This window comes from Stylophora pistillata, chromosome 11, assembly GCF_964205215.1.
Source record: "Stylophora pistillata chromosome 11, jaStyPist1.2, whole genome shotgun sequence".
In the NCBI taxonomy this organism is placed as follows: domain Eukaryota; kingdom Metazoa; phylum Cnidaria; class Anthozoa; order Scleractinia; family Pocilloporidae; genus Stylophora; species Stylophora pistillata.
The window spans coordinates 6,567,501-6,579,919 of record NC_142529.1 but is presented as its reverse complement, the minus strand read 5'-3'; the positions used below and the strand labels follow the sequence as shown (position 1 = coordinate 6,579,919).

At 38.7% G+C, this 12,419-nt stretch overlaps 3 protein-coding genes across 3 annotated transcripts in view; 2 read left to right on the top strand and 1 right to left on the bottom strand.

The window, feature by feature from the left end:
* LOC111347091 (uncharacterized) overlaps positions 1 to 12,419 on the top strand; it is a 325,446-nt gene that overhangs the window by 276,520 nt on the left and 36,507 nt on the right. The window lies entirely within an intron of this gene.
* Positions 8,352 to 12,419, bottom strand: part of LOC148719823 (discoidin domain-containing receptor 2-like) — a 25,067-nt gene continuing 20,999 nt past the window's right edge. Inside the window, exon 4 of the mRNA XM_088737477.1 lies at positions 8,352 to 8,734. Within this exon, the coding sequence (XP_088593603.1) occupies positions 8,370 to 8,734 (365 nt within the window). The 3' untranslated portion in view covers positions 8,352 to 8,369. The remainder of the gene's footprint in view (positions 8,735 to 12,419) is intronic.
* The window catches only part of LOC148719824 (uncharacterized), a 5,577-nt gene continuing 5,508 nt past the window's right edge, over positions 12,351 to 12,419 (top strand). The window contains exon 1 of the mRNA XM_088737491.1: positions 12,351 to 12,419. This exon is cut by the window's right edge and continues 903 nt beyond it. The gene's annotated coding sequence lies outside the window, so the exon portion shown is untranslated.

Here is a 12,419-nt window from a genome sequence, read left to right as displayed (position 1 = left end):
TTACATCTCCTACAATTAATGAGCCCGTCTTAACCTTGTCCGTGGGTAAATTTTCCAGCCACGCCAGTTTTGCCAATATTTAGACGAAGGCACCGAAACTTAATTTTTATTTTCATTCAGTTAGTGTGGCCTGGGTTTCTGAAAGCCTCACTAATCTAAACATTAGGAAGTCAGCTGGTCCTGACGGAATATCTCTCAAGCTGCTTGAAATTGCCGCTCCAGTCATAGCCGGACCTATGGCTAAACTTTTTAATCATTTTATTGAAGTAGGCGAGTGGCCATGTCAATGGAAACTTTGTAACGTCACCCTTGTTTATGAGAAAGACGACGAAACATCTATGAGGAATTATTGCCCCATTAGTGTCTTGTCAGTAAACCCAAGGTGTTTGAGAAACTAAAATGTGATCAATTAATACAACGTATTCACACCAGTCTTTTCGGACAATACGTCAGGGTTCCTGCGTGGGTATTCTTGCTGTTCCGTTTTATTAAAGCTAACTGATGATTGGCGCTAGGCTCTTGACAACAAAAAGGATGTGGCGGTGGTCGCTATTGACCCATCCAAAGTGTTTGACTCGATTTGTCATAAATTATTATTAGCAAAACTGAATACTTACGGCGTTCACAACTCTGCCCTAAAGCTTACTCAGTCATATCTATCAGGCCGCTCTGAACGAGCAAAATGTAACGGGAAGGTGTCAGACTGGCCGCTGGCCGCTGCCTCTTCTCTATGGAGTGCCGCAAAGGAGCCTTCTAGGTGCGCTTTTTTTTAATAATGAGCTTGAGATCCGACGACGGCAGACTTCTTAGACGGCAAGCGGAAGTGAAGTTACTGCCTGAATTACTTCCGGATGCCCTCGTTGTGAAGTTTCCCGCCGTAGCGGGAGAGCCATTTTGCCGTCGCGACTAAAACGTGAGTAAACTTCAGCAAAATAACGTCATTTTAACTTACTTTGAGCGAAAATTGTTGACCATTTTAACAGTTTATTGTTATGAGAGGATGTCTGTGAAATAGCTGAGCAAACAATAAACGATTTGTTCGAGGAAACTTTAACTTTATTCGATTGTCTTTCTCAAAACACTGTTCGTCGCTAGTACTGGCTCGATGTTTACAAAGAAAGCAACCCAATAAGTTTTACAATCTCACTACTTCTCTTTATTTCAATGAAAAATTCGTAGACTTAATCGGGGAGAAATTGATTGCCATGACGTTATTCCATTTGCCTTTTGTCGAGTTTGACAACAAGGCTCATCTGAGAAAATTTTTATAATGAACAGTTTCGGTAATGTGTTCTCAGCCATAGAAAACGCCCTTGATTATGAAAAGTTTGCTGCGGGAAATTGGTTTAACATTTATCATCATGATAAGATTATACCTGCATTATGCTGCTTTGCATACATGTCTGTTTTGTGTTTCAAATTTTTCCCGTGTTTAAAAAGGTCACTCTACGTACAAGGGTACTAATCTTCTGAACAAAAGACAAAGGCCTTCAATTCCATCGCATACAGTCCCTTGTTCAGAAATATACGAATCAGGCAGCCGCATTACGTTTGTGAGAATAGCTATGTCGCTTTTTCGGTAGTTCGTCTGAACGACTACTTCGCTAACCTGTGCTATGATGACACTTACGTTAGACCTAGTGATATGGATATCCCGGACAGTGTAAAGCCCCCGAAAATATCTGAGCGGTGTGTCTGGAATACCTTAGATCATGTAAAGAAAACGGCAACGGGACCAGACGACCTCCCGTACTGGATCTGGAAAGACTGTGCTGAGCTACTCACACAAATCGTCACTCACGTTTGGAATCTGTCGCTGTCTACTCATAAATGGCCAGACTCCTGGAAAAGGGCAAATGTTAATCCTCTCCCCAAAGTGAACATGCCTATAGAGGACTCAGACTACCGTGGTATTAATGTTACTCCCGTTATTGCCCGGTTGTTCGAGAAGGTCGTGTATCGTACACAAGCACAGTCAGTCATTGAGAGCAACCTGAGCCACACCCAATTTGCATATAGACAGGCGGGTAGTTGCACAAATGCCTTGCTCGCTATCCAGCACCAGACATACAAGTATTTAGGTAGTAGTGACTGTAGCGCAGTGCGAATTTTTACCATGGACTTCAGCAAGGCTTTCGATTTTGTGAACCATGCTATTTTGTCTGCCAAACTGAAACAGCTACCTCTAAATCCGTACATCATCAATTGGTATCATAGTTTCCTCTATGCAAGACAACAACGTGTTGTTAGTTATAATTTTTTAGGACAGTGGAAATTTGTCAATAGAGGAACCACACAAGGTAGTGTAAGCGGACCGTATCTTTTTAATATATTTTTGAACGATTTGGAGATTTTTTTTAATGGTTGCCTTGTGCTTTTTAAATATGCCGATGATTCCACTATTCTTTCGCCTATCACTAGGAATAGTGACCCGTCTGCCGACTTAGTAGGACAGTTCTTAACATGGTGTAAAGACAATAGAATGGTCTGCAACCCTTGCAAATGTAAAGAGCTGGTTGTTAGAAAGAAAAATCATAATGTACTCTACTCTCCAATTAATAATATTCCCCAATGTAATAGCTTCGTTTTACTAGGAGTAACTTTACAGAGTGACGGAAAATTTGATGAGCATGTAAGAACTAAGCTTGTCAAAGCAAACAAGTGTGTACACGTCCTACGAACATTGAGAAAGGGACATTACTCTCAGGTAGAGATTGATCATCTTTTTATATCCATTGTTTTGGCTAATTTTAGCTATGCACTTTCAGTCTATGGGGCATCTGAGTCCGATCTTACGGTTGTACAAAATTTTTTAGACCGATGTCATAAACGCGGTTTTATCTCATTTCCAGTTTTTATCAAGAACCTTTTAAACAAACAAGACCGAAACATTTTGAAGAAACTAAAATCAACGGATTGCCATCCCCTGAAAGACATCATTCCTGTCCAAAAGACATTTATACACAATCTTAGGAAAAAAGGCTGCGCGCGCCCGAAAATTAATACACAGCGCTTTATGAACACCTTTGTAAATAGGTTGATATTTAAGCTCCCTTTATTGTAATGACATACTTTTTAATTCATAATATGTATGTAGATTTCTGTAGTTTTTCCAATTCATTGTAACATAAGATATGTAGTTTTATCTTATGATGGAATAAAGACTTTTATTATTATTATTATATGAAATTCTGCCAAGCACTCACTTCCGTCGAGTCCTTCCAAGTGAAAATGTTCGTAATTCTGGTAGAGATAATCGAGATTCTTTGAAATGTTGGCATCATACAACAGTAAAAATTCATCTTTGTGAAATGTCACCATCATCAAAACTTGCGATCAACAATTTACGAGTCTTTCTAAAGGTAATCAATGCTTTTCCTAAACTTCGATGAAGAAAGCCAGTACAGCCGCCGTCGCGCGCGCTATCTTAAGGCTATTTTTCGTGCCAATGCAACGGTGACCTCTCCTTAATCCCCCTCGGCCAAGTCTGCCGTCCCAGATGTCTGCCGTCGTCGGATCTTAAGCTCATTAATATCTTTGTGAATGATGTCAATTACTCAGCTGGATCTTCTTCCCTGTATACGTGTATATGCTAATGACACAACGCAGTATATAGCCCATGAGAGCCTCTGCGCACTTTAATCTACACTGAAACAAGACACGTCGAGGGTATTCACACAACAAATTTAAATTTTTTGTCGATAAACAGCTCAAGTTAAAGAGTCTTCCGCGTGGCAAGTTTCCTACAGTGGTGTCGATTGCGTTAGGCGCGTATGCAAAGTCCCATTATTAAGAAAATGGGATACCTAATCAAAAGTCAAAAATTAGGTATGAAGAACATGATGGGATGACAATACTTCCGAATTCGCGACGGTATTTTGTTCCAGGCTGCGTTGAGGGCACAACGCAAGACAAGTAAATGTGTGGTGAAAGTTTAAGCAACTGAAGCTCTGCAATAAGCCTGGCTAAAACTGTACATCGAATAAGGGCAGGTTTGCCTTTGTCTGGTTTAAAAAAAAAAAAGACGCTCTACCGCGATCAGACACTTCTTTTCGTGAAAACATTTTATTCTACTATCTACAACTGTTCTGCTGCTTCTTTACATTTAGAACCTATTTAGATCTTATTGCCTTGCGACAATATTTCCCAGTATTTTCTCCTATATAAAAATAATTTGTAATCCAAAAAATATGTTGAGTCAAAATACTCGATCATCTTCCCTTTTCTTATCTACAAACACCAAGCAATAATATTCGGTAACCTAGCTTTTTTCAGTTTCTTTAAAGAGAGCAAAGCAATATATTGCTTTTACAGTTGAAAATAATTTACTGTGCATTAAAATACATTGAAAACACTGCCAACGTCCAATAAACGACTAAAAAAATATAACTTTTAGTCTTTAAAAGGTAATTTATGAGTGACAGAGCTATTATTTTTCTGGTGTTTCAGAATACACGTTAATAGGACTTATGCGTGATGACGTCAAAACAATTTCTCTCAGCGTCAAACCGAGGCTTGGTGGTTATCGCTTCGCGTGTTTTGTTGGTGTTTAGAGAAATAATCAATTTTCCTCGTCTGTTTTTTTTTTTACTCTTTGTTCGAAATGCCTCAATGGTGTAATGCCTAGGGCTGTACAACCTATTCAGACATGAAAATCAAAAAGTCCTGGCTTCGCTTACCGCAGGAGAACAAAGAACTGCTTTCGAAATGGCTTACAAAAATTCGGCGAACAAACACGCCAGTTAATGAGCACTCGAAGCTACGTGGCGACCACTTTGAAGCCGACTGTTTTAGGAAAATCCCGGTTTCCTTGCTTGTCAACTAGAAACCAGGGTCAATTCCCACAAAGTTTTCCCTTGTGCAAGAAAAGACACCGAGGAAACCTCCATCCAGTGTTATAGTATGTAGTTTCAATTTTTAATATCTTAGGGTATACACCTTTGCCATAATGACGGCGGCCGAGTGAAGACTAAAACTAGTGCATGGGGACGAGGCCACCCGGGCATGGATTTGTGCACTTGTGAGCGCTTGTCAAAAAGTTTCTGGCACAATTTATTAATCCAAAAAGCTTTATTTCTCAAAAAATCGACTACTAATATAGCTAAGGCTCAAGTTAAAATGTACAATGCCATGGCACTGCTGTGTTCCTTCATGGACAACTAGGGGATATTGCGACGTAAACGGTTAATTAATATTCTTCTTCAAGTTTCCCAAAGAAAAACTCGCGAGAAAGCAGTGGCTTCATGCAATCCGTCGAGAGGAAGGAAAAAGCTTCAAAGTCTTGTACTCAACCATGGTCTGCTCGCACCATTTTAAAATGGAAGACTTGAAGAAAAGTATTGCGGGCAAAATATGCCTTCAAACCAATGCTGTACCTTCGGTATTTCAGTGGCGTACTTCGCTGCGCAAAAGAAGCCTCCACCTCAAAGATTCACTAGTAAAGCAACTACTCATCAATCATCCAGGGCTTTATTCACGGTGTGCACACTCGGAAAGCAGCGTAAATGATAAATCGAATGAACAGCTAGAGAGTCAAATTACAACTGTAGAATCTAATGAAAAGAACGTCGAAAATCAGGCAAAGAGAAAAGATGTCGAAACTCAGACCGGTTTGGTCGAGTCGAAGGATACATGCATTCAGAGTGATCAGAGCGTTGTCGCGCTTGTGAAACAGTATGAAATGAGAATAGAAGAGCTCTAAAGAGAAATAGAAAGCATTTCAAAGAAGAATGAATGTTTAAAAAGTATAATTTTTTCTATTGAAAGACTTCGCGCCGACAATTCTGCTGTGTCCTGCTACACTTCGTTTCCTAACAACGCTTTTTTAATGGAAATCGGCAATTATCTAGACCCCAGAACGTGTTTTATGTTTGTTTTATTCCGCTCTGGTAAACAGAGGCATCTTCTGAGGTGAGTAGCTCCACATACTAGATTCAGAGAATTTGACGGGAACATGTCGTTTAGCGGCGGAGTGTGAACTTGTGTTGTTTGCCGAGCGCAGTTGTTTTCGTTTAGAATAAAGATTATTGGGATCAGGATCAATGATTTTTTTTTATCCTTTCCGCTCTTGATGTATTAAATTATAAGAAATTAGGTCAATTTAAGTGTAAGTAATCATAATTTACAATTTTCTCAAGCAATCAAAAGACCTCGAAGTACGCATCTTGTGCTCGAAACTAGCCTTTTCACAAGCTCTGCTTTTGTCTTTTAAACCTTTCGCTGGGTCACCTCTGCCCTTCAACCATAGTCTCAAGTCCTCAGTCTTGAATTGTGAGAGATTTCTATCTCCTAAGGAAGCTCCAGGAATGTCATTTTCGGTTAAAAAGCTTGAGGAATTGTGAGAGTTTGTATTCGCGTCGCAATGTGTTGCCCGGGTGGCCTCGCTTTCGTGAAATTATTCATAACCAGTCTCAGACCTCCATCGGATTTTCCGCCATTATGGCAAAGGTGTATGTGATATGTATTTTTATGGGCTGATGAATTGATCGTATCTAAATAAAGATTACATTACATTACATTACATTACATCAGAGCGAAAATCGGTCGAACGAAAGCAGCCGACTTGGTACGTAAACACAGCGTCGGACGATTTGCCGGAAACATGTGATGGTTTTGAAAGTGACAGCATTGTCTGGATTAATAAGGTCCTTTTAGAGAGCACTATTTATATAAATTTGAACTCTGAAAGAGACAGTTGATTTCTTTTAGTTTGATCATCCAACGTAAAATACCGGTATGCCGGGGAAATAAGCTATTCACATGTATTTACCTTTCGACCAAGGATCGCTTCGTTCCGCTCAATTTCGCTCCTTTCCTGCAGGAAGGCCATCTCTAACGCAGGAATAGTCAGTTGACTAGGGGTGTTCACTATTAAGGAAGCTCCGTCGATGTCATCCTCAGAAAGAGTGATTTTAGGCGAATTTCCTACAGCCATCTCCGATGCGACATATTTTTCTCTGATATTCCCGCGTAACCATCACCACCAATGTTGTCACCTTCAAAGCCATCACATGTTTCTCGCAGATCGTCCGAGGCTGTGCTTACGTACGAGCTCGGCTGCTTTCGTTCGACCGATTTTCGCTCTGATGGAGGTTTCCTCGGTGTTTTTTTCTAGCACAAAGCAAACCTTTGTGGGAATAGACCCTGGTTTCAAGTTGACAAGCAAGGAACCCGGGATTTTACGAGAAAAATCGGCTTCAAAGTGGTCGCCACATAGCCATTTCGAAAGCAGTTCTTTGTTCTCCTGCGGTAAGCAACGCCAGGACTTTTTGATTCTCATGTCTGAAGAGTTTGTACAACCCTAAGCAATACACCATTGAGGCTTTTCGAACAAAAAGTGAAAAAAACAGACGAGGGGAACTGATTCTTTCTCTAAACACCAACAAAACACGCGAAGCGATCGCCACAAAGCCTCGGTTTGACGCTGCGATAAATTGTTTTGACGTCATCACGCATAAGTCCTACTCGAATTCATATTTTCATACTGTAACTAACTCTAACGGTATATATAGATTAACTCACATTTGATAAAGACGGGTTCGTCAAGCCAAGTTGATGAAGTTATGTGTGATTGTCTTTTAGTGGTTTCGTTTAGTTTGGGAACCTCACCAATAGCTATAAATTTAGTTTAACCCTCATCCGGGGGTTATAACTAAAGGTTAAAATCGAGCTGTACAATTTTTAACACATCAAAAGCAAAAGACAAATTACATAGATACAAGTAAATTATAAGGTTTAAGAAATTAATTTTGAATGAAAAAGGAAAACAGTTAACTGAAAACGAATTCATTTCATTGCCAAATTACTCATCGCTTCTTTTAGCAAGACTAGAACAAGAAGTGTGTCACGAACCGAAGCACTGTTTGGAGGTTGCCGTGCGTCTGTTCCGTTTTTGATCAACGATGATGTCAAAATGCAGTCAGGACAAAAGTGAGTGCGGCACTGACGTTCTTACCACATTTTGACGTCTTCTGTGACTTATTACAAAACAGACACACGGCAACAGGGAATCCAATTGCTTTAGATGACAAAGAAGCAAGATGTGACGTCATCTATGCGTCTCCTCTTCAACAGATTACATGGACAGAATGAGTATATAATTAAGCTTATTGCATAAAACAGGATGGATAATCTGAACAAAACTGATACAAAATAAAATAATTTGGATGTATCAACAAAGTTGAAATGGTAAATTGGCCACCGTAACCATTACAAAAACTGACGTTTCGAGCTTTTGTAATCGTTACGGTGGCCAATTTACCATTTCAACTTTGTTGATATATCCAAATTATTTCGTTACCCCCACTGACGCAGCCCCAAACAGTTTCTTTAGAAACTATCAGCCTTGATACAAAATAAGTTTTGGATTATCATATTTCCTCATACACTTCTTCATTTTGTTTCCCGCCATTTTCCTTCTGAAACACAGAATTGTAATATCCGGGGTTCTCAGGTATTTCCCGTAACGACTGATACTCAGAAGGAACACAAGACTCCTGGTTCGAAGGCCTGGGTTTGAGTTCCATATATGTGTTTGGGTCTGAACCTTGTTCGTTACTTGACTGTTGATCAGGTGAAGATTTGACGCCGTCAAAGTCAATTTCTTCTTTACTCTGTATTCTTTTATTAAGAACAGCTCGTCTCCTCTGCCATATCAGCCCACAAATTATAAGGAGCAACACGAACACAGTAAAAGACAATGGGATGACACTGGCAAGGAAGATGCTTTGTGTATCTGGTAAAAGATAACAAACAACTTTCGAACCAGCTGTATGTCAAACACTGAATACTGCTTCGTTACTTTGTTTCAATGCGTTGATGTTTTGGTTTGAGTAGATTCACCCTAAGAAATATGACACTTTTTTATCCACGAGACATGAATACAATTTCAAAGTTTCTGTTGTGTCGTCTCTTGGTCGTACGTCATTTTATGTCGGAAATTTCGAACGCCTATTAACTCGAAATCTCGTTATCAAGTCACTTGTATGACCTCCACAAATCTCGAAGCAACTAATAGGGGAAACAGATATTTTAGCCATGAAGCCTCTCAACATTGATGCATTTAACTCTGTACTGATTTAGTTACAACCTGACAGGCCAATTTTAATAAACGGAATGATCGACCTGCATCGTGCACTAAAACAATTTTCTAACTGAAGAAAGAAAATGTAACTTTACACTGCACAACTTCAGTGTATGAAACCACTATATTATGTTGCTTTTGATACATTTAAAAAACTATCTGAAGAGCTGTAATTAGAAGCCTAGAAACTCCAAACCGGACTTGAAAGTTCTAAGCTCCTAAAACTTGTTTAACAAAAATTTCGATCACGTTCCAAATGTGACAAAAAATATCTACCTTCACTATCGAGTAGGGTGATTTCATATAATGTTGAGCCAAAGACGTTTGTAACGTGACAAACATACTCCCCATAATCTTCTCCAACCTATGGCGTGACAATGAGGTTGTTATTCATCAATTTGATGATATCACCAGTTGGAACTTGGCCATCTTTCGTCCAGGTGTAGTTAAACGGAACATAACTTGTTGCTTGACACAAGAGAAAAACATGGACTTTGCTTTTCACGTATCACCGTGAAAGGGGACAATTCTTCGATAATTCTTGGTGGCACTGTGTGAAAAAAAAAAAAAAAAAAAAAAACAGAACACGTAATGATATCAAAAAACCTTAGAAAAAAGTATGCTCATGCCAACGGAGCAGCGTTGAAACAAATATGTGAGGACACTAAAATGATGTACTTTTGGTTTGCGTACTGAGTGGTGGTTTGTATAGTTGTTACTGGTATCGTTTTTGTTTTCCACCTTTAATTAAAAACTTCTAATATTTGGTTAGTACTCAGTACACACTAAATTCGTCAATGACTTGTCGATTAGTGGCTGGAGTTAGGTAATAATAAAAATTATAATAATCATAATAATCATAATGATAATAATAGTCATAATAATAACAAGAAGATGCAGAAAGCGTGTCTCTCAGGAACTCTAAATATTGCGTGCGCTTTTAAAGTGGTAATTTAACTCGTGGGCGAACTCTGGAAAGAAGGACAATGTAATATATATATACATATTATCGGTTTTAAAAGGTTTTATAATGATGATGTTAGTTTTTAGTTATAATGTTAGATTTTGCTTCTATTTTACTCACTGATTGTCTCATGGGCTAAGCTGCGGCGCCTCATGTTCCTTTTATTGTATATGGCATACAGACGTTTTCACTGCATCATAATAACAAAATTATAAAGCGCCATTTCCATTAAGCCCAATGGCGCTTTACAATAAAAAAGAGAAATAGAAAAGTAGATCTAACCTAATAATGATAAACAAATATATTAATACATGATTTAAGAATATCTAACTATGCACTATTAAAGACATGTGAATCTCTGGCAAGGTCCATATCTATTGCTGAAAAAAAATTATCATGATGATGTACGTAAATCTACTGTATGTGAATTCTAGATAGATCTTGTGAAATCGAAAAATTCTAATGAACAGATAAAAGTATAATGAATAATTAGAAGGATCTTACTATATCTACTATATGTGAATTGTAATTAAATTTTATGAAATCAAAATATTCTAATGGATAGATAAAGGTGTAATAAATAGTGATAAGGATCCTATTCTATGCATAAATGTATATTTAATGTCCCCGATTAAATGCTTTGTTGAATAGAAAAGAAGTTGATCCAGTAGGAATTGTGGAATTCCATATATGTAGTAGAGAGTTGCAGCTGTCGAGCTTGCTGGAGATAAAAGCATGGATCAAAATTTCAGAGTCTTATTTCGACAGACAGTTTCTTATTTTCGCTATATTACGTAAATGATAAAACGATGATTTGCATATGTGTGCGATGTGCTTCTCCAGGGAGATGTTCTGATCAAAGATAGCAGCAGTATTTCGTGCAGAAAAAGAGTGCTCGACTCGATCCGTGTTTACTTTGATGTACTCAATCATTGGTGGAGGACGGTGTTGTGCATTCACTACAGGAAATTGCCTTGTTTCGATGTAGTTTAAACTTATTTTGTACCATCCATGAATCGATCTCGCTAAGACATGCCTCATTGCATACTATGGGGGCTTGTTGTTCACCAGGTATGGGTTTGAAAGCAAAATAAAGCTGTGTCGTCTGCGTATAAGTGATATCCCAGCCCAAGACGCTTGATGATGTCGCCAGGTGGGTTGAGGTATATAGTGCATACAGTATTGGGCCAAGCACGTATCCCTGGGGCACTCCACATTACAAGTCTTTGGTGTTGGACTTGACTCCGTCAATAACAACGAACTTTTTGCGATCATGGAGTTAGGAATCCAACCAATTCAACATTTTCCTTTTATTCAGAAACGTCTGGAGAGCCTAGTTAAAAGTGACTTGTGATCAACCGTGTCAAACGCTATAGACATCAAGAAGCAAGAGCACAACGCAGTTTTGGTTGTCTCCTGCACAAAGGATGTCATTCTGTACTTTTAGTAGGTTGAGACTAGTTGCCATGGAAACTATCGTATCCCTTGGAAAAAATATACTTGGTTTTCTATTTTCTTTAATTCTCTAACTCCAAACAAAAAAATACACTTAATCCTCAACAAATTTATTTCACACAAAGGAAATGAAAGTGTTATTGTTACCCAATGTTCACTGGAAATGTAACAAAGTGTCTACCAGCCAGCGACAATGACTGTCGTAGCTGTACGGCTCTCTCCAAACTTGTTCGTTGCTTTACATTCATAAACACCACTTTCATTAGGAATGACATCTTTTATGATAAGTATTGTGCCATTGTTCTCGAGCTGAGCGCAAGGCATACTGGTAAGTCCATCTTTAGACCAGGTAACAGAAGCTTTAGTTTCTTCGATAACCTCACAAGTCAACATTGCCAGTTCGCCACTTGCTGTAATGGTTGTTTTTGGGAGACCTTTGATAAAAGGTTTACCTGAGTTTTGATAAAGATGGAGTAGTTATTCCTCAATAAAGTTCAGCACACAAAAAAAGCAGCATGAAGGCTTTGCAGCCTCTCTCATCCAAACTAAAAAATAACATGAAAACCCCTCAGTTGATGGAAAATTCAATTTTATTACAAACGCAGAAAGACAACCAACACAACATCGCAGTCTTATATCAATAAAATACTCACAACTTAAACTACATTGAGGTAAATTTGGTTGCTTACTGCCAGATGTCTCTGACAAAAGATAAGCATACAAAAAAATCTCAAACAAAACAGCAGTACCTTGGTGCCAATGGCTACGAAGTTACTAGAGACATACACCGTCTGCAATATACAACCACAAGAGCTACTCATTCATGTGTAACCTTGCGCTGTGTTTGGTTATAACATGGTGACTCAGGCTAGACCTTCTAAGCATTACTAGCCTGCTCAAAGCTGCTGTTATAGAAAT